We start from the raw sequence: 27,341 nt of genomic DNA on the forward strand, positions 1-27,341 counted from the left end.
ATTTTGGACTCTATGCTAAACCCTGGCACAAGACACTCCCTGAAAGAAGAGCAATAAGGTAGATTGTTCTAGAAAATGCGGAGGAAGTGGTGTCCGCAGCATAACCAGATGGAGAAAGGCCTGGAGATCCTGCTTGTGCATGATTCATGTCCAAGCAGATCCATGGCAAGAGCAGAGAGGGTGCGCTGAGGGCCTCCTGTCCCATAGACGGCATCCATGGAGAACAGCGGGAGCATAGTGTCCCTCGTGCAGAAGGGCTCACGGATCCTGTTCGGTCCTAATGCCCCCCTCCCCGATATGCTGAAGGGTGAGCATGGAGGCTGGTAGGGGCCTGGTGTCTCACATGCTAAAGGAGAGCAAACAGTGACTCATGGAAGTGCTGTAGGCCTAGCAAAGCCCAGCTGCCCGCGTGTCCCGGGAAGCTGAACCACCTCACACACACACACACACACACACACACACACACACACACACCATTCTGTGCATGACCATCTTCCTGGCTCTTCCCACCTCATCCATGTTCCTTCTTATCCCATGGGGGCAATAGTAACTTTCTCAACAGGAATCTGGAAAAGGAAGGTGCTGCCAAAATATTTGGGTCGTCTGCCTTCCTAGGTACCCTATTTCTCCTTGGAGCTGGGTGCACACACAGAGGTCCACGGAGATGTTTGTGGGGCTCCTCTCTGGGGCGGGACCCTGTCTCTGCCCACCCAGCTTCCTGCCTGGAGCGGCCTGGCGGAGTTATATGACTCCTGTTGTGTAGACAAGCAGACAGGCTCTGACTGCCAGCTGGGCCGGAAGCAAGGACAACAACACAGCTCCGCACTAAAGAGACCCTCTCACACCCTGCTTGTGCCCCTCAGAATCGCTTCCCTGCGTATGTCCATCCTTTTTCAGGACAGAAAGTACACCTGCCAAGTGCCCCTAGCAGACCCCCCACTTCTCCCTATCCTGCCCTGTTCCCAGGACAGAAGACCAGCAACAACCCGTCCCAACTCCATTCTCAACCCACACGTCTCAGACTCACTTCTTTTGATTCAATAACAGTGAATTTTATTCACTTCATTCAGGAGTAGCTGAATTCTAGCTCCGCAGAGCCCAGCCCCATCTCTACTCAGCTACGGGGTTGAAGACTTTGCCCATGAAGATTGCGCGTTGAGTCACCCAATCCTCCACAAACAGGAAGAAGGGTCTGTTCAATTTCACGACCGACGGGGCTGCTCTATGTGTGTGGCAGGGGATGGTGTTGCTTGAGTCCATGTCCTTGGCGGTGTCTATCTTGCCTTTCTCGCTCACCTCCATTGTGGCTTCATGTATCGCCTGGGGAGAAACAAGTCTTGTCTCAGCTCTGGGCATGGTGGGGGGAACACTGGCTCCCATTCCTGGAGAATCACGCAAAGTGCTCAACTGTCAGATCCAGATGACTCAGAAAGGGTTCACACTAATGGCCGAGCTTCATCTCCCCAGGGCAGGCAGAAAGTTCGAGGAGTTTAGGTGTTCAAATGAGAGGAAAGGGGAATAGAATTCAGAGGGATGCTGGGTGGTCTGAAGGTTTAGGAAAAGCTCCCATAAGATCACTGAGGGTGAGCCTCTCAAATGCTTTCAAGAAGGATGTGGTAGAGAGAAAAGGAGGGAGGGAGGGGGCTGGTTTTTCCTGCCTCCATCCCAGCACGGACAATTTCCCAAAACTCTAGAAATTGCTCTACTCACCTCAAAAATTGCTGGGAAATCCTCCTCTGTGATGCCTGAGAAGTTTGCTGCTGCAGTAAACACATTGCTGATGCCCATCTTGGGAAGCATTTTTTTTAAGTCTATCTTGGAGGAGATCTTGAACTTGGGCATAATTAAGTGCACCCACCTGTGAGGAGTGCAAACCGCAAGGAAGCTGAACACGTCTCTCTCCTAGGTCCAGGGAAAACATCTTGCTTTTGCTTTCAGGCCTCTTCCAAGGGAGAGTTAAGAAAGGGTGAGGCATGGGTGCTTGCGTGGGGAAAGGTTAACGGTGCTGGAGCCTGAGCAGCAACCGTGCAATTCCAGACCAAGCACTTGCCTAAAATACACCTTGCTATTCAAGCTATGCTCCTCACAGGCTCCCCAACCAAGAGAAGAGGAGGGTCGGGCCAGGGGATCCAGCCCTGAGTCCTTCCAACCCTTCAGCTACAAGCAGGGATTTAATTGGGCAGTAACTCAAAATGGGGTGCAGATCTAGCACCTAGTGCCCACACCCCCTCCCTGCACTTTATGTTGCTCATAAGCCAATGTATTTTCACCTGTGTCCATGTGATGTTGAGCTTCCGAATGGATTGTAACCCACTCAGTTGGGTTCCTCTATTGGGGTACCCCCGTCCCAGCCATGATATTGTGTGAAGTACAGCCATGGCAGATGGTGGCAGACACGGTCCGCTGTGGCCCTCAACCACAGCAGATGCTGCACGGACCGTAGCCTGTGCTCCTATGTGACATGGGGAGAACACTGTTTGGAGATTTTTTTCCCCCAGTCCACATGTTTACTGCCTAAAGACTGCCCCCGCCCTTGCCAAGATCAGTGGGCCATTGGAAATCATGCTTTCATTACGTAATCTGTCCATATTTGATTGGATCATGGTGGATACGGTACCTAAGCAGGATCAATCCAATTGTCCCTTCCAGGGATATGTCATTGGAAAGGAAATATGTTAGACTGACTCTGGAGTGGAGCATTTGCTTGAGTGGAAGACAGCCAAGTCTGTCCACAATGGACTCAGCTTGAAATTTACCTCTTAGGATCCTTCCTTGATCATCATACCTAATTAAGATCCCCAATTAATACTCCGCTTCTGACTCCTTTATTCTATCACCTACTCATTTTTTCCATAGTTTTACTGCAATATGAATTTATACATTTATTAGTTGACTTATATTTTATGTTAGTTGGCTAACATTTATTAGTTGACTCTCCCACCGGACCGGAAATCCCACAATGGCAGAGACATGTGTGGCTAGCCATTGCATTCCCAGCACTGAGCAGTGTCTGGCATGGAATAGATGCTCAGGATATACGTGTTGCGTGAGTAAACCAGCTGGTCTGCTGAGCCAGAAAGGTGAGGAGCAAGGGCAAGTGACGTCAGGGAGATGGAGCTCCCAGTGATGTTGCTGTCCTCTGTCCAATCCCTCCTGACACCTGGCTGTGTTTTTCCCCTTAGGTGCATCTTTCCAATACATTCTTTTCTTTACCCCCTTGAGCTTGTGTGGAGTGGGTTTTTGATACATGCAATGAGAAGAACCATAATTTAGACAGTGGAAGAGGCATCCTGCTGATAATAGAAGCCAGGCCACCATTTTTCCTCCTTGGCTTATTTCATTTTCCACAAATACACTAGGAGATAAGCAAATACTCCCTTCCCTTGAAATGAGACTTTTACACAGAGGAAGCGTGATCTGAGCAAAATTTCAACGTGAATCTAGAATGTCCCTTTAGAGTAGCATACCTCATGTCACTGGATTTCAGAAGTGTAGCTCTTTGATCAACCATCTCTTTTATAGTAGAGTCGGGCTGTCCTACATCTGGGAGCACAAGGACTATGGACATGTTTCCAGTTAAAGGAATTTTAACCATTGTTGCGAACAGCTTCTCCGATCGGCTATAAATCATTCGTTCCTTCTTCCACATCATGTCCACCTGCACTGTGGTACGCTCATCTACAAAGAAGTCCTCCTTGTGCTTGAGGTTGGTATGAAAAGCCATTTTCCAAATGCCTAGGAGATTCAGGAAGGAAAAACTCCAAGAGTGACCTGTGGGAGAAGGCATCAGCACCCACATGTCTGGGGACCCCAGAGCTGAGGGTCTTGAGAAGGGAGCAGCCTCGTTCCAGTGATACCTGGACCTCAGTGAACAGAATATTTAAAATTCCAGATGGATGCAAAGGAAAGAAAGGCAAACACATGAGTTTTGAAAATATTCACCATAGGATTTCTTTAAATCTGTGTTCCTCAAAAGATGTTTCCCAAAATACTGCCTGCCTCTGGAATTGTAACGCCAAGAAAGGATACTGTTGTCAAATAATTTGGGAAACAATGACCACAACGTCCCGTCTTTGAAAATTCCCACTGCATATTAGTGGATTAAGAGTTCTGATATGCAACTGATGAATAACTGAACTCTACAACTGAAACTAATGATACGCTATATGGCTATATGTTAATTAATTGAATTTAAATAAAATAAGATAATTTTAAAAAGAGTTCTGAGAAGTCTGATGACAAACAAATCTGTTTAAAATTGTTTAATTTATTCAAGGAGAAAGGATTTTCATCAGAAGAACATACCCTGTGTGCACATGGGCTCACACACACTCCCGTGCGTAATCCTCTTCCGCCATCAAGAGTCACTCTATTTTTCTCCAAAGTATCTTAAGTTTGGCAAACGACATGACAGAAAGGGTTGGGAACAGAAACACTTAAAAATTCCAGATAGCGCCATGACATAAAAGCAAATGAAAAGTTTTGGATCTACTGGTCTATGGGACATGGGATAGAATCACAAAAACTACGTTTTTTTTCTGACTGAAATCTTTCAGGAAACACAAGGGCACAGGTTACCCAAACAGGAATTCATGCACTTGATAAACCTTACCTTTGAAGAAAACGTAGTTTATAAGAAGCAGGAAGGTATGAGGGTTCAGAGAGGTGATGAAGCCCTTGGTTCTCTTATGCATTTTTTCAGCCACAAGGTGGTTGATTTGCTTCTTGGTCTTCTCTACATCGCGGAAGTCAATCATGTGAGCCTTCACGCCATATATCCCCTCTGCGTCCCACAGAAACGGGGTGTGGATCTTCCTGTTGCTGTCGATGAAGAGCATGTCTCTGTGCTTCAAGCGCCCCTCTCTGTTCAGCTGCTTCAGCATCTGGACCACACTCTGGAAACCATGGTGCACGTCCCACACCCTCATGACTTTGAGGTCAAATCCAAGGCCCTCGAGGAGGTTGGTGAGCGTTGTGGATCTGGTCCCCAGGGAAAGCATGGCCAAGGAGGCAGAGATGCTCAGAGGGGAGAAGATGATATTCTTTCTGGGACGCTCCGTTAACAGAGTTTTGAACAATTTGTGGGCGAAAGCCTTATTGCCAGCTTCTATCTCGTGGTGGACAGGTGGAATTTTCCATGATGAGACTGGGTAAATATTCCACCTGGATCTTTGTTTCTTTTCACAGCAGATGCTATTAAGAAGGCCACAGAGGATGAGGACCAGAGAGAAAGCCAGGTGCATCTTCCTGTGGGACATTTCTACAGCAATCCAGGGAGCTGTAATTGGAAGGAAGAGGTGAGGGTGGGGTGAACATTCCATGGAACGTGTTCTCGATGCTGAGGGGCTTGAGAAAGGGCCCATTATTACCTGGGTGCTGGGGTTATTCTTAGTCCTTGATTGGAGGATGCTAACTAAGGCTAATGAGGAAAGGCTAACGCATTTTGGAACACGACTTTAGGCAAATTAAAGATAAATGACCTGATGACAAGGGATCCAATTCTGCCTCTGGCCTGTGCTGCAAGTGGGTCCTTACACAAGTCACTTCCCCAGCCTGGCCCTAGCACCTCTGGTCAGTATGACATTCGATGATTTCAAGCAGCACTCTACACTGGGGAGTCTTTCTTTCTCTCTTTCTCTATCTCTCTTTTCTTTTTTCTTTTCTTTTCTTTTCTTTTCTTTCTTTCTTTCTTTCTTTCTTTCTTCTTTCTTTCTTTCTTTCTTTCTTTCTTTCTTTCTTTCTTTCTTTCTTTCTTTCTTTCTTTCTTTCTTTCTTTCTTTCTTTCCTTCATACAGGGCTCATGACCAGGTCCTGAAAAGTGTGGAAAGGGAAGGACCAAGGAGAGAGATAAAGCAGGGAGTGCAGATTCAAATGCTACAGAGATCTGGCCAGAAATACACCCAGACAAGGCCAGCAAGTGTCATGCAGTAAGGAGCACTGGGGACTGGGGCAAAGGGAGAGGCGTGTCCAGGCCAGAGGCAGGCAGGTGCTACTCAGTTCCAGCTGTGCTCCCCGTGGGGGAGTCCTGGGTCAGTGGTGCCAGATTTTCCTTTCTTTTCTTTCTTTCTTTCTTTCTTTCTTTCTTTCTTTCTTTCTTTCTTTCTTCTTCTTTCTTTTTTTTTTTTATATATTTCTGAAGAGGCTGGAAACCTAGATTTTTGCATGAAAAATTCAATCTTGTCAAAAGCACTTGCTAACACCATCTAGCCCAGTTGGAGACCAGATCTGGCTTCAGGGCGGCCCGGTGTGGTTTCTGAAAGGAAGCCCGGGTGGTGCTCAGGTGACTGGGCCATGAGTTGAATGGAGGGTCTGACAAGGTCGTCTCAGGTGATCCTGACCGCCTCCCATGGGTCCTCCCGGTCCTCACAGCTACTGCCCCATCCCATCATCGGGGGAAAAACTGCTCTCTGCCCCCAGATGTGCCCCCTACGATTTGCTGGGACAAGAAGTCAGGCCGGGAATTTGAAGGGTGCTCCAATGGTGGGATTTCTGGCACTCCCAATGGGAAGGGCAAAGACGTGAACCAAACACCAAGTTTGTGTTCAGTTCAACCCCTTTAGGGCAAGGCCCTGTCTTCCTCCCGGGTTTTCCTACAGTTCCTGACACAGCTCTGGGCACAGGGTCCACTCCTCTGCATGTGTCTGGTGATCCATCACCATGGTGTCTCTTGTCATGGCTTCCAAAATAGCATCTGCTGTGGATGAAGGTGTATGTCCCTCAAAATTCCTATGTTGAAGCCCTACTCCCGCATGTAATGGTGTCTGGAGGGAGGGCCTATGGGAAGGAATTAGGGTCAGACAAGGTCATGAGGGTCCCACATATATGGTCATAGGTTAGTGCCCATGTAAGAAGAGACACCAGAGCATTGGGTCTCCCCTGCCCCTGACCCTGTGCATGTACCTGCAAAGATGAGGTCACGTGAGGACATTGCCAGAAGACGGTCATCTGCAAATCAGGGAGAGGGCTTTCTCCAGAACCCCACCTTGCTGGCACCCCAACCTCAGTCTTTCAGCCACCAGAGCGGTGAGAAAATAAATGTCTGTTGTCTAAGCCTCCTGGTCTGTGACATTTTGTAATGGCGGCCCAAGCAGACTACAATAGCATCTCTCAGTTCTCAGTCTGGCCGCCCCGACCCTTCCAGCCACTATGCAGCCAAGGTGGGTTCCCCAAAGTATGAATTGTCATTTCCTCTTCCTGGCTCCCCATGAGCTTTGAGGGGATGGAGTATAAATTCTTCAGGTGACAGAAAAGCTCCACAGGCCCTGGTTCCTTTCAACCAGACTCTTGACCCTAAGCGGCCTGTCCCAGGCCCTCACTGTCCTCTCCAGCCCCCCAGCAATGGCCCGTGCCTCTCACTGCCCCACCCCCGTCATTCCGCCAACAGCCTTCCTCCTTCCCTGCCCCCTCCATCCACCTCGTCTGAGTGGGGGAAGGGGCGGCAAGGAGTGGAGGGCACTGTGGTTGAGGGGGGCCGTGGGGGGAGGGGGGAGGGGGTGGGGGAAATAGTGCACAGAGAAGATCCCAGAAAATACACACACACATGCTTATCACACTGGATTTTCCATCATCTTCCCCAAAGCAAGGACGACCAGAAACATAGCAAAAGGAGCAACGAAACCCACGCTCAGGCGGAAACAGCTGTCTCTGAGAGACAGGTGACTTACCTTCCAGAGGAGCTGCTGTTGCCACAAGCTCTTTGTATCTGCCTGTGCCTTATTTATACTGCCCCGGGGGTAGCGACACGGATAAACCTGAGTTAATATTAACGACTAACAGATCATGTTCAAATACTGTCCAAAGCAAACAACTGAATCATTTATGTTATTTTTCTTTGCGCATCAGTCCCCAGTGAGACAATGAGCAAAGTAATGGTTATGGCGCCATTTGCGTTCCTGGTCATGAATTTGCTCAGGCGGGGTTTTGGCAAACATCCACTTAACCCCTCCTGAGAGCCATGCTCTGCCCTAGGCACTGGGCTACCAAGATGCTTAAGGCCTGGCCTCCACCTTGAAGAGAACCCCTGGCCACAAGAAGCTCTTGGTTCAGAGGAAGAAACGCACATGTAAAAAGTGGGGCCCATGTGACTAGTCAGGAAGAGTACGCATTCCCAGGAAGGAGCTGTGTAAGGGAAGAGAAGGACCCCGTGAATGACCTGGGACCATCAGGAGAGGATGGGTACCTTTCATCTAGGTCTTAAAAAGATAGGCAGGAGTCTACACATCCTCAGGGACTTCTGAGAGGGAATTCTGGATGGTGGGGTGGGGTGGAGGTACCTAGGAATTGGGAGGAGGGTCAAGGCTGTATATGTCGGGTGATTCCAAATCTAGAAGGAATTTACTTCTGGTATGATGGAGAGAAACTACCGACAAATCTTCTGCTTAGTAACAACTAAAAAGCTAGACACAACTGTCAAAAACAACCATTTCTTGCTCTAGTAATCTACCAAAGGCCTATGACAAACAGAGAAGCAGTCATTCATGAAATGTACTAAACTTTGGGGAAGCACAGAGTAAGTCTGTGACATTTTCGTCTGGGCCTGCTTCCTCCCAACCTGGCTCTGCTGGTGGGTGGTTGAACCAGAGCAGAGCCAACTCATCTGATTTGGAGTCAGAGTGACGATCTCAGTGGCAACCAGTGTGTGCGTGCAGGGGTGGGGGCAGGGGGTGGAACTGTAGGGGCAGTGGTTCCACTAGTCTGCGGTTGGATTTGGGGCAATAAATAGGCCAGTGGCGTAGCAGGAGTTTAAACAGGGAGGCCCAGGAGGTGTGGCAGTTCGAGGTGGCCTGATGAGCCCTCTGCATATCCCAGTGGAGGGGAAGCAGAGGACTGGAGCAGGTGCAAGCTACACACGCCTCCCTGGTCCACGGAGAAGCAAGAGAGAAGGATGGAAAGACAAATCTGGGTGGTACTTGAGAACTGGCTGAAGTCTGAAGGGGCTCATCAGCCTACATACAGATCCATCAGAGGCAAGTGGAAGCTTTATTGGCTCAAGGTGTTTGAACACAATTTCTGATCAATATGTGGATGAACAATAAGCAACACAATCATAGGGGTGACCTCTGGGAGGCAGGCTTATACATAAAATAAGGAAAAGAAAAACAAGAAACACCAGTGGCCAGAAGGTGCAGGGGAAACATGTTTTATAGATTCAGTCTAGGCAAATTACTACATAAACACACAAAACCAATGCCCGCCCAGGAGGGAAGATTCAGAATCCAGAGTTACCATAACATATTTTCTAAAATGTCCAGCACTCAGGAAAAAATCGCAAGACATGCAAAGAAACCAGATAGTGTGACCCCCTACTCAGGAGAAAAGAAGTCAATAGCTTTGAGAATCCCCAGGTGCTGAATCTAGTAGGCAAGGACTTCACAGCAGATAAATAATAATAATAAGAAGACAGAAAACCCAATTTAAAAATGGTCAAAGGACTCTAACCGACATACATGAATGGCCAATAAACACATGGAAATGCAAATTAAACCCACAATGACATAACATTATGCGCCCGCTAGAAAGGTCGTAATAAACAAGACAGAAAATACCAAGTGTTGGCAAGGACACGGAGCAACTGGAATACTCATTCACTGCGGGTTGGGATACACTGATACCCACTGCGGCGTGGATGGACTCCGACAGCGTTATAGTGAGAGAGAGAAGCCGCTCACAAGACTGCATACTGTTGGAGTCTATTTCTGGGAGAAGTCCAGAAAAGGTCAATTTTTAGAGAGAGAAGGCAGATCGGCAGTTGCCTGGGGCTAAGAGAAGGTGCTAGGACAGACTGAAAATGGGCCCGAGGACAGGTTTTGGTGTTGGAAGTGTTCTAAAACTGGGTTGAAGTGAGGCTGGATTTACTAAAAACCATGGAATTATACACGGACAATGGGTGGATTTTATGGCATGCAAATTATTAGCTCAATAAAGCTGTTAAAACGCTGTTTAAAAAAAAATGAGCAGCAGGAGCAAGCTTTGTTGGAAAGATGGTGGGCCCGGGGTCACGTGGACCTGGAGGTGAGCACCAGTGCCCCTGCTGGCATCTATGGGGGCCACCTGGAGCAAGTCATTCGTCTCCCAGAGCCTTAGCATCCTCCCCTGTAATGGAGAAGGTAGTACCTGTTTTGCAGATTGTTCTGAGAGCTCAATGACATATGCACGCACACAGTAGGCACCTCATTCATGATGCCCTCCCAGCTGACGTCTGAAGTTCTATGGGGTTCTGAGTCCCCTAGTGGCCAACCTGATTGGAGAATCCGTGATGCCTGGTGATCTCTTGCCCTCGTGCACTAGAATCTCCCGGCTCCTCATGCCCCAATTTCCAGAACTGGGTCTCTGCTTTGAGTCCCATCTTCTTGTTTGGCTGCTTATTGACCAGGGCAGCTTGGGCCTGGCCTCCACTCTGGTCTCCCTCTGTTTCCCTTTTTCTGCAATGTCTCCTCCCTCATCCTGGCCTCCCGCGGACCCCCGTGTCTCAGCTACTTGCCTCATGGCTTATGTCATCTGCCTTCTTGCTGGCCCCCTGTTTGCAGGACAGGGACCTCCCACCCCTTCTCCATTCTGGGATCTAACAGGCCACTTCTCCAATCCCAAAGTTTTCAGTGGCCCCTTTCTCCCAGGTCCCTCCTGATGTGCCTCTGCAGACCTGCCATCTTCACATCTCACTGCTCACTCCTCGCACCTCCTCGCGCCTCTGCTCTCCAGCATCATAGCTGACCAGCAAATGAGCCCGATAAGGAAAAACAAAGCTTTGCTGTTCCCCCTGCCTGTGACTCCACTTCTCCTCCTTGTCAGGCTAACACAGCTCCTGCCCATTCTTCAGGATTCAGCTCGGATCTCTCCTTGAGAAAGCCTTTCCTGACAGCCACCTCTCTCTCCTTCCACCTCGGCAGAGTTAGGTTCTATGGACTCCCCTCATACTGTGTTCTCGCTTCTCTCTTATTATGCTGCCTTGCAAAATACATCAGTTCCCTTCCCCATGATCTGTGAAATCCTTTCTGGGGAAATCTGTACATGACATGATTGCCTCCTTTGTCCGGGCCCATAATACATGTACAGATGTTCAGTAAATGAGCAGATGAGCCCATTATATTCCCCTGAGGGACTCTGTCTTCTCACGGAGAAGCCCTCATTCCCTTTCTGTATGAGGTGGGTCACTGGGGGCACTTCTTCTTTGCTTGAGGAGCAGGGCTTGAGCTAGAGGGGGGAGAAGATGCAGCTTCCAGCCCTGCCTAAATCGTTCTGTAGTGTTACATGGCAACAGTGGTTGTCCCTGGGCTCTGTGTCGCACCCCCAATCTGCAACAACAATCGTGCCAGGCAGGTACTATTATTACTGACCCCGTTTTAGAGGTGTGGATCCAGGCTCAGAGAGGTTCAGTAACTTATCCACAGTCACACAGCTAGTGGGGAGCAGAACTGGGACTCACACCCACGTCCACCTGACACCACAGCCGTGCTCCTAACCCAGAGCTCCCTGACCAGAGATCTCCTCTCTTTGGGAGTAGACTCCGGACTAAATGGTCAGTGGACAAACTTTTATAGGTAAGGGCTTTTAAAACTTCTTTAAATGCTGCCTCTTGACTTTAGAAGTGTGTTGTGCTCTATGGTAATTACACTAGTTATCAAGAATCACATCAGCATCCTATTTTAAATGCCCTGGCACTGGGAGAGTTTACTTGTCGACATTCATGAATAAACAGGCACTGTGCTGTGTCATTTTATTTTATTTTATTTTAAAGATTTTATTTATTTATTTATTTGACAGAGAGAGAGCCAGCGAGAGAGGGAACACAAGCAGGGGGAGTGGGAGAGGAAGAAGCAGGCTCCCAGCAGAGGAGCCTGATGTGGGGCTCGATCCTAGGACCCTGGGATCACGCCCTGAGCCAGAGGCAGGGGCTTAATGACTGAGCCACGCAGGTGCCCCTGTGCTGTGTCATTTTAAAGCTGGGCCTCTGAACATATTTTGCATGGGATCAGGTGGGCTGATGGGCAGGGAGTGTATTGGTACCAGAGATCAGACTCACCCCAGGGAACAAAAACGGGGCCTCCATTCGTGGACACTTCTGAGATCCCAGTGGGACAGAGGATGTTGGCTGTGCAGTATGAGAGATGCTTCACGGGGCAGGGTGGGTGGCGGAGAATGTTCTGCATGAATGCCCATGTTTTCTTCCCAGCTCTTAGCTATGAAATGAGCTAGAAAGGAACACCTCTTTTTGGAAAGGTTTCCAATATGAATAACAAGAAACACAATGGCTTTACGGTTAGCATTTACCGGGCACCAACAATTTGCCGGGCATTGTCCTGAGCGTTTTTCTGTGTGTTTACTCCCAGGACAATCCATGACGCAAGAGCTGTGAGTTTTTATCCCCCCCCCCCCCCAGGGGGAGAGAGCAGCACAAAGTGTTTCCCTAAGGCACTGAAGGTCACATGGTTAGGCGATGGTGGAGCTGGGCTTCCGGACGGGGAAACTTACTGAAATCCTCTTTCCTGAGCTGTCCCTTGTACCCTCTGTCTCCGAGCCGAGTAACCGTCCTGCATGTGATGTCCCCGATGCCACACCCCCCCCCCGGAGCACCCTCTGCCTGCCTTGGCACAGGGGTGGCCACCATTGCCCTGGGGGGACAATGACACCAGTTGGGGTGACGGCACTGCCCTCGGGGGACTTTTTCAGTGCTGGAGACCAAGTGAGTACTTTTGACCACATCAATAGCTTCAGTTGCCAGTCCTGAAATTTGGTGAAGGGCTGTGTTGAAGTGTCACGCTGGCAATATCTCCCCCTTCTCTCTGGATTGTAAACGCCGCGAAGCAGGTGGCCCTTGTAGCCCCAGCCTCAGCTCAATGCACCTGAGTGGTCGCACACGGATTCACTGGCAGGTGACTGGGCAGGTGGAGAAGCAATGCCCGCCTGGAAAACTGAGATGCTGGGGTGTGGAGAGGTTGGGGAGAGGGGGTTGTTGGGTGGTCTGTCAACGTATTGTCTCTGGAGCACTTTAAAATACTCCAGCACAGACATGAAGGAGGTGATGATTACTTCTATTGATATTCCAGGGGCAGTGAGTTAATAACCTGATCGATGAGCAATACACATGGCGGGGGAAGGGGGGTTCGTTACTCAGTATTTGAAAGACTCTAATCAGAAACCCATACCAGAGGGGGCCCACTACCAGCTCTGGCTAACTCGAATCGACACTAGGTTGATCTAAACACTAGATTAAGAATCAACATGAATAAGCCTGACAGATGATTCTTTAAAAAGTGATTTTCCACCAAAGAAATGACCAGTATGTTAGACGTATGGGTTGGCTAGAAACCTTGTACGGGTGCCTCTGTCCTCAGGATTCTGAGCCTGGTTTTTGTTTGTTTGTTTCATTAGATGCTTTTAGGGGGTTTTGTCACCTGGCTCTGATGAGAAAGTTCTCTGAATCTGCCTATAGAACACGGTCATTTCTGCCCTGAGGGAAACCTTGATGCAATTCTGTAAAAATCATTCCCGGATATTCTGAAGCTCCTGATTTGGTGTCTTTAAATCACGGGTCAGACTAAAGCCTGAAGCATTTGCCATCTCCCGGACGGCTGTGTTTCCACCGGCACGGAAAAATCCTATCACAAACCTCCCACTGTGACCTCAACATCGTGTCCCATCTCTGGCTTAAGGGGGTGTTGTCCCCACCTAACCCACCCCCGACAGTAAGAAAGGCTCTCGTCCGTGCTTTCCTCCTCTCCTGCCCCCTGGTGCTGCCCCTTGAGGCCCTGTGCAGCGGACATGCCTTCTCTTCTTGGGACTCAGAGGTCACACCGTTCTTTTAAAGGCGGTTGTCTCTGTGTCTCCATCTGACCATATCTGATTAAAACAATTCCTGCATGCTTCAAAACAAAGGCAAGGGATAGGCATCTGAAAAAACCAGAGAGGTGCGAGCTCACCGAGCTGGGAAATCTGTTTGAGGACTGTTCTTGCGTCTTCTTGATAATACAAGTCTGAACGGGCTCTGGCTTTCACTGTTGTGGGCCACCTGCGGGTGAGGCTGGTGGGGGAAAGAGGCTGGCAGCCCCCATCTACCCCTGACTAGTGGGGCTCCTGATGGCCACAGAAGTAGTAGTCCTGCAGAGCGGAAGTACCTTTCCCCAGTCCCTCACTCCTGCCACTTCTGCATGCCACTGTAGGGCACCCACACTCTGTGCGCACGGAGCCGGGTCCTACCCATCGCCGGCTCTGCATGTGTTTTCCTGGCTCGCCCACGGACAGGGCACCGTGCATATGGCAAGCTTGTGAAAGTCCGTGTTGGAGCCCCCCTGTCTGGGCTTTGGGCCCGGTTCTGATTCTGCCCAGGGAGCCCCTGTGGCCTGGGTTAGTTGCTTCTGCTTTCTGTTCTCCTGCTTGTAAAAGAAGGTGGGGGCATGGGGGCAGGGGGTCCCCTGAAGCTCTTCTTCTGCTATCCAGTGTAACTCCTTCGGCTTTGGCTCTTGCTGTGTAAAAGGGCTCAGAAAAGCCAGCTCGAAGGGCCTAGCATGTTGAGGTGGTGTGGGGCACCAGGGCTCCCCAAAAAGGAATGTCTGGATTGGATGGGTGTGGGATCTCCAGTAGAGGCTTGGTGATGAATGGGCAAGTAGAAGGAAAGCAGGGAGGGCTGGTGGGGTTGTCTTTGCCTGGTCCTGCCATGGCTCGCTGCACCACTTGGTGGCTTTCGGGATTCAGGGTCGGGGAGCCGGGCTGTGGTCACCAGGAGCCAGCAGGGAGGAGCCTGGGCACCCAGGGGTCTGTGTGTGCATGTGTGACAGTATCCGAGCCAGGAAGACAGCCAGCCCTGATGAAGCCTGGCTGGAAAGCCATGGCCCCCACTCAGAGAGGTGGTCACCACCCAGACACTAGCCCTTCGTCTTCCTGCCTGAGACACCCGGGTTTGTGTAGCCCCCCCACCAAACCCGCCAACAATGCCGACCTCCTTGGACTTCTCAGGCCTCGGTTCTACCATGCCAGCCCCAGAGACCTCTCTCTGTCCTGGCATGCCTGCTCATTGCCAACCCAGGCTCTGTGCTCACAGAAGCCCGTCCTTTGTCCCACTCCCCTCTCACAAGCAGCCTATTCTATGTCCTCACAGCCTTCATCGTTGATTTACTTATAGGTTTGGTTGTGTCGTTACGATGGGGGGGTCCGTCACCCCCGTCTAGGCCCAGGGGACCAAGGACCTTGTCTGTCTGACTCACTCCCAGCACATAGGAGCTGCTCAGGGAGTTTTTGTTGAAATGGGTGAATGAGGAGCACGTGGGTGTCTCAGTCGGTTAAGCATCTGTCTGCCTTTGGCTCAGGTCATGGTGCCAGGGTCCTGGGATTGAGCTCTGTGTCGGGCTCCTTGCTCGGTGGGGACCCTGCTTCTCCCTCTCCCTCTGCTGACCCACTGTTTTTTCTCTCTTTCTCTCTTACTCTCTGTCAAATAAATAGATAAAGTCTAGATGAGAAAAGAAGAAAAGAAAAGAAAAGAAAAGAAAAGAAAAGAAAAGAAAAGAAAAGAAAAGAAAAGAAAAGAAAAGAATGACTGAATTCACTCAGCCCCTGAAATGTCACATCATGACAACCTGGTCACTGGGAGTTGGCCCATAACCATGATCAGATTTGGACCCTGAAGGCGTGTGGGAGCGTTGTTCGTGGCCGAACCCTCATTCCAGGTTTATTGACTTTTTTCCTGTAACTCTGCGATACAGGTGACCGCCCTGCAGATTACCGTTCCCAGGGGCTTCGAGGAATGGGAATATGCCCACCAGAAACATCCATGGAGCTAGTTACCCGGGAGGATTTGTAGAAGCAAGCAGCGACTGGGGGGGAGGGGTGGAACAGGCTTTGCGATGGGGGTGTGTCACCCGGATCTCTGCTGACTTCTACCGGCTGAGCCCTCACAGGGCCATCCCAGCAGCAAACGCAGCTCCGCTGGGGTCAGGGGACCCTCCGAGCAGGAGGAGATAGCCCTCAAGTCACACCGGGACCGTCACCCCATGGTTCATTTCCCGGGCGCTTTCAACGCGGACTCCGTCAGCAGGAGCTTCCCACCTAGAATTTCGTGGGATTTTCAACCTTCCCGAGGAAGAGAACGGCCTCTGTGGCTCTGTTGATCAGCAGCAGCAGGAAGGGCCGATCGAAGCGGACGACAGTGTGAGAGGGGCCGTCCTTCGAGCGGACTAGGAGCTTGGTGGCGGTGGCCGCTGCGGCCTCGGTGCCCTCCTCGCTGACGTCCAGCACAGCCTTGTGGGCCACCTGCCAAGAGAAAAACAGACGTCAGCGGTCCCCATGGAGGCACCTCTACTTCCCTGAGCTGTGGGGTTCTGCCTGGGGCTGGTGATGCCCCCCTCCGGGGGCCCCCAGCTTGCTGCTCCCGACGCTGGGCATGAGGTCGCAGCTGCCGCTGCTACTGGTCAACTGGGCCCCTGCGCCTGGAGCTGAGTGGTTACACACGCGCACCGGAAAGCCGAGGGTCGAGTCCCAGTTCTGCCACGTTATGTTCGCAACAGTTACTTAGGGGCCGCTGGCTTCGCTTTCCAAAGCTCTGAAAGGGCCATCGTCATGGCGTAATTCCCACAAGGTCATGGGGTGAATTAAAGGAGATCACGCCAAGTACGGGTACCAGAGTATCGGCTCACTGTTGCCCAGGAGACACAGGGCGCTGTTGCTACGAACTGGATCCCTTCGGGGTCTTCTAGGGAAGAGACCTCACCAGGGCTCATGTTCTCCCAAGCTTCAGAGGGCCTGAGAACTCCCAACGATTATAGTCGTTATTGTTCATATGTGCACAGAAACACATTCTGGGAAAGGGACTGTTACACTCAGCATGTTTTATTGGGCCCCTGTATTCTTTCCCTGGACACCAATGACAAAGGCGCCCTTCAGTGACCCAGGAACACTTCTGACCATTCTAATCTATTATCAAAATACATTTTTTCGGTCAGGGATCAGAAACCCCTATGCAGACAAGCACCAAACCTCTCGTAAGAGCAGGGAGCACACAGGGCACCCAGAGGGTTCCCTCTCACTAAAAAGGGTGCTCATGCCCTCAGCTCTGGCTGATGGATGCTACGTAGGGGTTTGGGCTCACGGTTGCCGTGTGGGAATCGAACTAGGTGATTTCTTTCAAGACAATCAGAAATCTATACTTTGAAGTACGATAGTTTACATGTTAGAAATCGGCTCTCTCTTTTTCTTTTTAACACTGCAGGCCAAACATAGCACATCCATAGGATACGAATGGCCCATGGGCAGCCAATTTGGCTTCAGTGTGAGGCCCGAGGCTTCAGGGAGGGGAGGTCAAATGCCAGGTGGGCACCTGTTCATCTGTGGCAAGTTTCGAGGTAGAAGTGTTGCCTTCCCGGGAGGGGCCTGATTTTCAAGGAACTATAGCTGGATCTTAGGAACACTGTTGGAAGAGGGATAAAAGTTGCCTGTGTATCAGTGGGATGATGGCCATAAAGCCACAAGCCTGGCTGCCTGGAAGCCCAGCCCTACTTCTGCCGGTGAGAAGTCACTTTGCCGCTCAGGGTCTATGTTTCCTTATCAATGAGATGTGAGGCCTCGATTAGCCAGTCGCTGTAGGCCCTTCCAGCTCAGGCAAATGTTCTCATGGACCAACTCACTTTGGAAAGCTGTAGGAAGTCTGTCTTCGTGATTCCAGAAAAATCAGCATTTTTATCAAAGGCATCCCGGATGCCCATCTTCGGGAGGACGGTTTCCAGGTCACAGGAGGCAGAAATGGAGAATTTTGGAATGAACACCTCTAGCCACCTGTGGAGATGGGGAAAAGGACATGAGGTCGCAAGCCTCTTGGTCTCTAACTCCGCTTCTGGGTGGCATTTTGGGAGACTCTGTTCTTCTAGCTATTTCTGGTTACTGCTAAAGTAGTCGGCACATCCCAGACAACCAAAGTAAGCCCCCTGGAGGAGCAAGCCTGGCCCGTAGATGAGGAAGAAGGAAGGGGACCCCTTCATAAAGTAAGGGACAGAGCACAGACAGGGCCCAGCAGAGGAGCCCATAGAAGCGACCCATGGGGAGCACCAGGCAGTGGTGGAAGTGTGTCTGCCAGCTCCCCAGCCCTTTCTGAGACAAACCCTGTGAAGTGCTGAGAGCAGCCAAGTCCAGTAGAACTTTCTGCAAGACTGGAAGTATTCTGTTTGTGCCGACCAGTAGGTTAGCCACTGGCCGCACGAGGTTATCAGGCACTTTAAATATGGCTAGTGCCAATGAGGAAAAAAAATTGTAGTTTAACCTAATTTTAGTTCACTTAAATTTCCGTAACTACGTGGGGCCCGTAGTTGGACAGCACAGCCCTGGAGTTCAGCATCATTTTTCCCTTCCTCTGCAATGGTTTCCCTGAACCAAGAGGGAACAGTCCGCATTTATTGAGCATTTACTGTGTGTCAGGCACCTTCCCAGGCACACCCATGAGCTTCATTTCCATTTTAAAGATGGTAAGACTTAGTTTTAGTGCTTTGCCTGAGGTCACGTACTTGGTAAGTCACAGAAAGGAAAGCACAGAAATGGATGGACATTGATGTCTCCAGCGACGGGCATCCAGCACAAGGGACAGCTCTCTCTTCCCTGTTACTGTCCCCTGCGCTGACCCGGCCATCTCCTCCCTGCTCTGTCTGCCGCTCCTCACACACCGCCCCCTGCCCCAGCCTCTGTGCTGCCGCCTCTGTCCAGCCGTGGTTGCAGTCAGAGAGGAAACCTCTGGAGCATTCTACAGTGTTCCTTGATTCCCAGCTATGCTTCTTGGCCAGCGGTGTTTCCTTTACAGAAAGTGCCCTTCCCAAGTCTCTGTGCCCTACATGTACCATCACGTCCTACCTACGCTCCCGACTCGGATGACTTCAAGCCCTCCATGGACCCCAGCTGAGAGCGATATCTCTTTGCTCAGAAGCTCCTCGGCACTCTGTCTGCCTTCCCCCAGGACACTGATCTTTGTCTTCTTGAATTACAGTTATCCCTGATCTTGTCTTTGGTCTCCTTCTGGCTGTGGGCACCTGGGAATGGTGCCAATAAGGCCAAGAAAATATTGCTAAGACACTGTCCATAAGACTTTGACCTTCCTTTTAATCTTACGGTTAACATCCTTTTGATAGTCCCCATAAGAGTTACAGAACTAATAATAATCGTACTAGGAGCTAACATTATGGAACGCATACACTCTTCCTGGCACTGTTCGAAGCACTTTAAAGATAGTAACTTGTTTTATCTTTTCAACAACTTCTGGGTTGAGTGATAGTATTATCCTCATTTCCTAGGTGAGCATTAGTGCTTTTCTTGCTTGTTTAATTTTATGGACTCATTCCATGGAATTTAATATCAGGTTGGCTGGTAGAGTGAGTTCTGCTAGCATGGAATCGCTAGAATGACATCATAGTTTGCGGGGACAGGGTCTTGGGCAATTCGCCTCCCTTCTTAGAGCCTCTACTTCCTTATCTGTGGGTGGGGGTGATGGTGCTCTTCATCTGCCAGGTGATGGTGAAGTTCAAGTGAGACCATAGCCCCAAGTTCACTATCCAGGGGCAGCTGGTGCTCAGCTGGCATTCCACGGCTGCTATCGTGGTCTTTCCACCCGTCCTTGGAGGTACCCCACCACCCGCCTCAGGCCCCAGGAGACTGACACAGATTCCCACCTCTTCTGCAGTAAGCGGCTCCATTTCCTCAGTGTCCTGGCTGACAAGGCCTGTTCCAGCTGCCTCATCTTGCCCTGGCCAGGGAGGACAAAGAAGGCCGCGGTGTCTCCGCCATAGTCCATCCGTAGCACCGAGCAGTTCAGCTCTGGATCCACTGCAAAAGCAAACTCCTCCACCTGGTGCATCATTGGGACCTTCACAGTGGTCCTCTTGCCCACCAGGAACGGGGAGCTCTTCCTCGTATATCCAGGGTTAAAGGGCTTCTCCCACTTGGCTAGCATGGAGAGAGAAGAGAGCTCTTTATGTCTAAGGATAGTTAGTGAGGTGAAAACAGCAGAAATGATGAAGCAAGGATCTCTGAAAACTCTCTCTTCCATAAAATCCATGAGAAAACTGCCCACAATGGTCAGAATTAACTTCCTGAGGACTCTAGAAATTAACCAAACTCTTTCCACAAATTAGGGAACAGTTTATTCAAGGGAAGCAGCTAAATCTTGGTAAGAAAGAGAGCTTTGTGGTATTTTAACTTGCCCTAGTTCCATTCCTCTTGTCCTAGCTCTTCAATAATAGCCTTGAAAAATAATAGCCTGCATTTGCAGTGAAATCCAGCAGGCTGGCAGCCACTGAAGGGGAAAAAAATAGGGCTGGAACCCTTTCAAAGACTCATACCCAAAGAACCGTTATTTGACCCATCTTGGGCTTCCCTGGAAGGCATCACTTGCAAAATTGTCTGTATTTGATCTGATTTGGAGTTCAACTGATGCAAAAAGCCTATTCGTTGGAGGAAATTAGTCAAAAACAGTCACAGGTGGTGATAAATTTTGCAGCTGCTGGAGGCAGTAGGTAACATTTGGGGCAAACAACAGATTAATCAAAAAGGTTAACAGGATGGGCTGGGGATGGGGGTGCCATCTGCAAATATGACAGAGTAAGGACCTCTGTATATTTCCTCTTCCATTAGGACAATGAGAAAAACTGGCAAAGATATTCAGAATCAACTTGTTTGGAACTGTGGAAATTAACCAAAGTCTTGCAACAACCTGGGGAGAGTTAATTCAAGAAATATGGCTGAATCTCAACAAGAGCAGTCAACTTCATGGTTATTTTAACTTGTGCCAGTCCCACCCTCTCCTCTCCAGCTCAGCAGTAGCCTTGACAAATAGCGGCCTGATTTCCCAATCTCACTGGGAGAAGAACTTGCAAAGACTCATTTTCAAACAATTATTATTACTTGACCTCTCGGGTAGTTATCTGGAAGAACCCATTTACAGGATTGATTGGTGCTCACTCAGTGCTTAAAGCCTTCTTCCCAGGGGGTCGGAAGTTTTTGTTAGAAACAATTACAGGCAAGTGTTTTAGCTTCATGGTTGTCTGGGTGAGGATAACAAATGGGATAAACCACAGAGTGATCAAAAATTCTGAAAGGAGAAGCTGAGGAATAAGATGTCTGTAGGAGCTTTGAAAAGTTCCATTATATCCATTATATCTATTGAGAGGCTGTGTGCATGTATACAGCTGTATGCATATTTGAGAAAAAAAATATAAGAAGGCTGTTAAGTTCCTACTATGGCTGACCTTGAGGGTCTGCATAAACAGAGAGTGAAGACTGAGTCAGAGTTATAAACTGCTGAGTGTTGATGGCACACTCCAGCAGGCAAACAAAAGCCCTCATCAAAGACTCGGAGATTTATTTGTTCTAGACACCTACAGAATCTCTGCCCAATCATAGCTAACCATGTAACTAACCAAGAAGACACATCAGTGGCCACACATCACAAAGTATAGACTTTAAATAATTAATTCAGAAAAATCACTAAACAAACAACAGCTATTGCAACAAGCAAAAACAACCAATCCTTGGAAGGGGGAGAATCTGATTTTCAGAGTTGTTGCATTACATAATTTTAAAAATCCAGTTTTTACAAAAAAAGAAATATGAGACATAAAAAGAAAGTATGGACCAAACAATCTACTAATATCAAAAATAAGAGAAGGAACAGTGCCATAGATCTTATGGACATTAAAAAGAAAATAAAGGAATACTACGAACAACTCTGTGGCCACAAATTTGATAACCTAGATGAGATAGTCCAATTTGCCAAAACTTAAATAAGAAGAAATAGACAATACGAATAGGCCTATATCTATCAAAGAAATTGACAATAATTAATAACCTTCCAAAATAGGAAATACCAGGTCCAGAAGGATTCACTGGTGAATTCTACCAAACATTTAGGGAAGAAATTATACCAATTCTTTACAATGTCTTTCAGAGGATAGAAGCAGAGAAAATACTTCCTAACTTACTCTATGAAGCCAGCATTACTTTAATACCAAAATCAGACAAAAGTATTGCAAGAAAGGAAAACTACAGACCAATATCTGTTATGAACATAGATGCAAAAATGCTCCATAAAATATTAGCAATCAAATTTGATAATGTATAAAAATAATTATACACCACAACCAAATGGGGTTTATCCCAGGTTTGTAAGGCTGGTCCAACATTTGATAATAAATTAATGTAATCCATCATTAAGAAGCTAAGCAAGAAAAATTAATCATATCAATAGATGAAGCAAAAGCATTTGACAAAATCTAACACCCATTCATAACAAAAATTCTCAGTAAACTAGGAATAGAGGTGAACTTTCTCAATTTGATTAAAAATATCTACAAAATCCTATAGCTAACCTCATACTTAATGGTGAGAAACACAAAGCTTTCCAGGTATAATGTCAGGTATAATACAAAGATGTCCCCTCTTGCCACTCCTTTTCAGTATTTTACTGAAAGTTCAAGCTAATGCAATAAGACAAGAAAAAGAAATTAAAAGTATACAGATTGGGAAGGAAGAAACAAAACTGTCTTCATTCACAGATGACATGTTCGTCTATGTAGAAAATTCAAGAGTCAACAAACAAAAGAACTCCTGGAACTAATAAATGATTATAGCAAGGTTGCAGGATACAAAGTTAATACGGAAAGTCGATTGCTTTTCCATATGCCATAAATGAACAAGTGGAATTTGCAATTAAAAACACAATACCATTTACATTTGCATCTCCAAAAATACTTAGGTATAAATCTAGCAAAATATGTATCCGATCTATATGAAGAAAATTATAAAACTCTGACGAATGAAATCAAAGAACTAAATGAATGGAAAGATATTCCATGTTCATGAACAGAAAGACTCAATATTGTTATGATGTCAGTTCTTCCCAACTTGATCTATAGATTCAATGCAATCCCAATCAAAATCCTAGCTAATTGTATTATAGATATTAACAAACTAATAGTAAAGTCTATATTAAAAAACAAAAGACCCAGAATAGGCAACACAGGATCAAAGGAGAAGAACAAAGTTGGAGGACTAACATTAACCAACTTCAAGATTTACTGTAAAGCTACAGTACTTAAGACAGTGTGGTATTGGTGAAGAATAGACAAATAGATCAATGGAACAAAAAGAGAGCTTACAAATAGACCCACGTAAATATAGCCAACTGATCTTTGACAAAGGAGTAGAACAAAAATAGTCTTTTCAACAAATGGTGTTGCGACAACTGGAATTCATATGCAAAGAAAAAAAAGGATCTAGACACATACTTTACATCTTTCACTAAAATTAACTCAAACTAGATCACAGACCTGAAAGTAAAACACAAAACTATAAAATACCTAGAAGATAATATAGGAGAAAAACTAGATGACTTTGGGTATGGCAATAGTTTTTAGATATAATACCAAAGGCATGATCCATGAAAGAAATCATCAATAAGCCGAACTTCATTAACCTGAAGTTAAATCTTCTGCTCCATGAAAGACAATGTCAAGAAAATGAAAAGCCAAGCGACCGACTAGGAGAAAATATTTGTAAAAGATGCACCTGATAAGACTGTTACCCAAAATATACAAAGAACCCTTAAAACTAAGATAAGAAAACAAATAACTGGATTTAAAAAAGTGGTCCAAAAACCTTGACAGATACATCTCCGAAGAAGATATGCAGATGACAGATAAACATGAAAAGATGTTCCATATCATATGTCATTGGGGAAATGCAAATTAAAACAACCAGAACACACCCATTCAAATGGCCCAAGTCTGGAATGCTGACAGCACCAAAGGCTGGCAAGGATGTGGAGCAATGGGAACTCACACACGGCTGGTGGGAATGAGAAACAGTAGAGCCCCTTTGGAGGATAGTCTGGTGGTTTCTTTCCAAACCAAACACACTCTTGCCATACAGTCCTGCAAGCATGCTCCTTGGTATGAGGAACTGAAAACTATGTCCACACAAAACCCTGCACATATTATATGATTCTATTTATAGAAAATGTCCAGAATAGGCAAACCTATAGAGACAGAAAGTAGATTACTTGTCTCTGCGGGAAGAGCAGAAATGAAGCGAGTGCTCATGGGTAGGGAGTCTCTTTTAGAGGTGATGAAAATGTTCTGGAATTACATAGTGGAGGTATTTGCATAACCTTGTGGATGTCCCCAAACCCAAACCCACTGAATTGTGCAATTTAACTTGGCAGATTTTGTGGTGTGTGAATTATATTTCAATTAAAAAATAAGATTCAATTTAAGGGAGCAACACATATAAAGCACAGGAGACTTAGAAGGGGCTCACGGCATACTAATTCTTTTTTCTTCCCCCCTCCTTCTTGTAGAATGGGTGGATATATGGGTGGGAAGGTGAATGAGTGGGTAGATAGAGGGAAAGATAAATGGGGGAGGGATGAATGGCAGGAGGGAGAAAGGAAGGGAAGGAGAGAGACGGGAAGGAGGGAGGGATGATACAGTAGCATCCATGACAATTCTGATGAAGTTGGCTCTATCATCATCCATCCGGCTAGCACAGAGACTCGCACACAGCAGGCACTCAATACACGATAGGCCTTTCAAAGCACCATGCCCAGGATCATGGAGCAAGTAAGGGGCAGAGGTAGAATTCAGACCCAGGGCTGTCTGACCTCAAAGCCCGGGTCCAGTCTGCTACAGTACGGTGTCTTTGTAAACTGTGACGCTCTAGCCAGACGCCCAGGGGATGCGAATGGCAGCCATACTGGCCTGTCTGCACTTCCACGTCTCTAGAGTTCTCTGGCCTTTGGATTTGCCGCTGAGGCTGGGTTGTCAGAGAACTCTGTGTCCCTCCTTGAAGCCTTCAGGAGGCACCAGCATAGCTGCTGGTAGCAAGACATGAGGTCCTTACTCAGAAGCGAATTTCCAGGTTTTCCCCCATGGCTGCCCACTGAGCCCCGTGTCAGCCCCTCAGGACACATAACCAGGCTATCCAAAGGCAGAGCTGAATGAGCCCCCATTGTGATCAATCCACTGAAGCTAAGAGAGGAAACAGGAGGTCGCAGCCAGCTTGTTACACGGCTGGTCCAAATTCACACTTCCCGTTACCTGACTGCGCTGTCTAGGATTTGTTTAGCTTGCTTATTCAACTGGGGGAGGGGGGGGAAGAAACAACATTAAAATCAAAATCAACCTCTCAGAGCCTTACCTTTAAAGAAAATGTGGTTCACCAAGACCATGACTGTCAGAGGTTCAAGGTCTTGGATTAAGTCTACAACCTTCCCTTCGGTCTCCTTCTCCACGTAGCTGTTGATCTTCTCCCGGGCAGTGGAGGTGCTCGAGAAATCTGTAGAAAAGACTTTCGACTCATACAGCCTCTTCACATTGTCCAAGAAATTTGTCTGCAGCCACAGCTCCTTTTTGATGAAGAGGACGCTTCCCATCCTCAGGTCCAGGGCTTTGCCGGGGGCTCTGAGCGAGCGGAGCAGGTGCTGGAAGGCCTGGTGGATGGCGGACTCCGGCCCGTGTGTGAGGTTGAACCCCAGGCTCTGCAGGATCTGGGTCTTCGTGGCTGAGCGGGCCCCGAGGGAGAGCATGGCCAGGGATGCAGAGACACTCAGCGGGGAGAAGAAGGCGTTCTGGTCCGGCGTCTTCAGAACCAGCCTCCGGTAGAGGCGGAAGGCAAAGTTGGTGTTGCTGGAAGACAGCTGGGAGGCAGCGGTGCTCCTTGGGAAGGACGGGCAGGGGGCTCCTTTGCTGGGGGTCCCGGGTGGGGGCACACAGTGGATTGTAGCACAGATGCTGACGACGAGGAACACTTGATACAAGGCAGATGGCATTTTGGAAAGAAGCAAGTCTGAAAGAGAGGAAAGAACCATCGAGGGAAGGTGAGCAGAGCGTCTGGCCCCGAATCAGACACCTTGCAACACCCCACCCCATTCGCGATAGAATGGGGGACACGCGGGACGATTAACAGGGCAGTTTGCCCGCGTAATCTCATTGGCTCTCACGAATGAGATGCAGAGATTACTGTTGTCTTTAGCTTACAGACAAGTAAACAGGTCTCAGAGATGGTGTGTCATTGACCTCAGGCCACACGGCTAGTTTGTGTTCCGTCTGGGATTCCGAGTCAGGTCTTAAAATCCCAAACCTCAGCTCCCACGCTCTTTGCTGTTTCTGCTTCGTAGGCTTCTTGTTCAGAAAGGAAGGCAGTGGAACCAGACTGCAAAGTCCCCATCTTAGCAGCCACAAGTGTTCTCTTCCCCCTCAGAGATCCCTCTAGATTCTCTTGGTCCCTTTGGTGGTGTTTGTTTGGGACTGTAGTCCTCAGGGGCCTTGAGGACAGGCGCCTCGTTGCCGGTGACCTGCCAGCTCCAGCGGTGACCGCCTGGCCCCTGCATGCCTCAGCCAGCTAGACAGAGGCACCGGGAGCACTTTGGACGAGGTGAGCTGGTGGCAGGTAGAAACTCCAGTCCTTTCGGAACAGGACAGGGCTGGGCTTGCATCCAACGTTGATGTTCACGATGGGAGATTTTAGCTTCTCTGGACTTCGGTTTTCTTTTCTGCTCGGGGAGGATGGTCTGTTACCTTATCTAGTCATTCAGAGCCTCAGGTGTGATGAGGTCACTGGTCTCTGTCAAGACAGTCCTAAGGTCATAGCCACGCTCCCAACAACCTCTTGGTCAAAACTCAGTTTATGTAAATCGAGTAATACTTGACCATACCAGACGTAATTAAAATCAGAGGGAACTATACAAAGACTCTTTCTGCCAAATGAGTCATTCTTTTGGGAAATTGCAAAGCTGTCCCCATGGCCGTTTATCTAATTGGGCGATTTTCGTTTTGCAGGCAGGGGAGCGTGAGGCGGGCTGCAGAGACAGGGCCGCCTGCAGGAGGCACAGGCTTGATTCTGCCCGCGGGATCCACGGAGGGAATGCGGAGGAGCGCCTCTGTCTGGACAGAATGTCCAAGGACTGTTCTGGGAGGCGCGTGCGTCCTTCCCTGCTCCCCCCGCCCCGGGCTCAGCGCGCGGTGTAGGAGCAGCAGGAGATGCTTGGTGCTTTGACCTGAGTGGAAGGGCATTCAGACCAGGGTGGAAAGGACTGAAGGAGGGAGCCCCTCAGGACAAAAACCCCAGGTTTCTCCTATTTGATGAACTCCATGCCAGGCTGAGGCTCTCAGGACGCCGAGTGGGAAAGTGTGGTGTGCAGAACAGCTCTGACAGGCGGGGGGCCTGCCGTGTTAGTGTGGGGTGTGTGCAAGAGGAACGCACAGCCCCAACATGCTCTCATTTACCCCGAGCTCCCAACCGGGCTGAACACCTCATCCAACCGCAGGTCCCGCCTCCCCCAGAAATGTGGTCTTAACCAGTCGGTTAGGAATTTTTCCATCAGGTGA

At 48.5% G+C, this 27,341-nt stretch overlaps 2 protein-coding genes across 2 annotated transcripts; both read right to left on the minus strand.

The window, feature by feature from the left end:
• Window positions 1-1,071: 1,071 nt before the first annotated feature.
• On the minus strand, window positions 1,072-5,381 carry LOC123803920 (uteroferrin-associated basic protein 2-like). The gene is made up of 4 exons (XM_045815761.2): window positions 4,613-5,381; window positions 3,468-3,735; window positions 1,711-1,858; window positions 1,072-1,320 (listed from the first exon to the last, which is right to left on the minus strand). The coding sequence occupies exons 1-4, from the start codon at window positions 5,361-5,363 to the stop codon at window positions 1,111-1,113; spliced, it is 1,377 nt and encodes a 458-aa protein (XP_045671717.2). The 5' UTR covers window positions 5,364-5,381; the 3' UTR covers window positions 1,072-1,110.
• Window positions 5,382-16,022: 10,641 nt separating this feature from the next.
• LOC123803960 (serpin A9-like) lies at window positions 16,023-25,783 on the minus strand. The gene is made up of 4 exons (XM_087855949.1): window positions 25,148-25,783; window positions 19,632-19,900; window positions 17,610-17,757; window positions 16,023-16,239 (listed from the first exon to the last, which is right to left on the minus strand). The coding sequence occupies exons 1-4, from the start codon at window positions 25,781-25,783 to the stop codon at window positions 16,036-16,038; spliced, it is 1,257 nt and encodes a 418-aa protein (XP_087712075.1). The 3' UTR covers window positions 16,023-16,035.
• Window positions 25,784-27,341: the final 1,558 nt, after the last annotated feature.

This window comes from Ursus americanus, chromosome 26 (assembly GCF_024610735.1).
Source record: "Ursus americanus isolate L20-20 chromosome 26, mUrsAme1.1.p, whole genome shotgun sequence".
Taxonomy (NCBI): Eukaryota; Metazoa; Chordata; class Mammalia; order Carnivora; family Ursidae; genus Ursus; species Ursus americanus.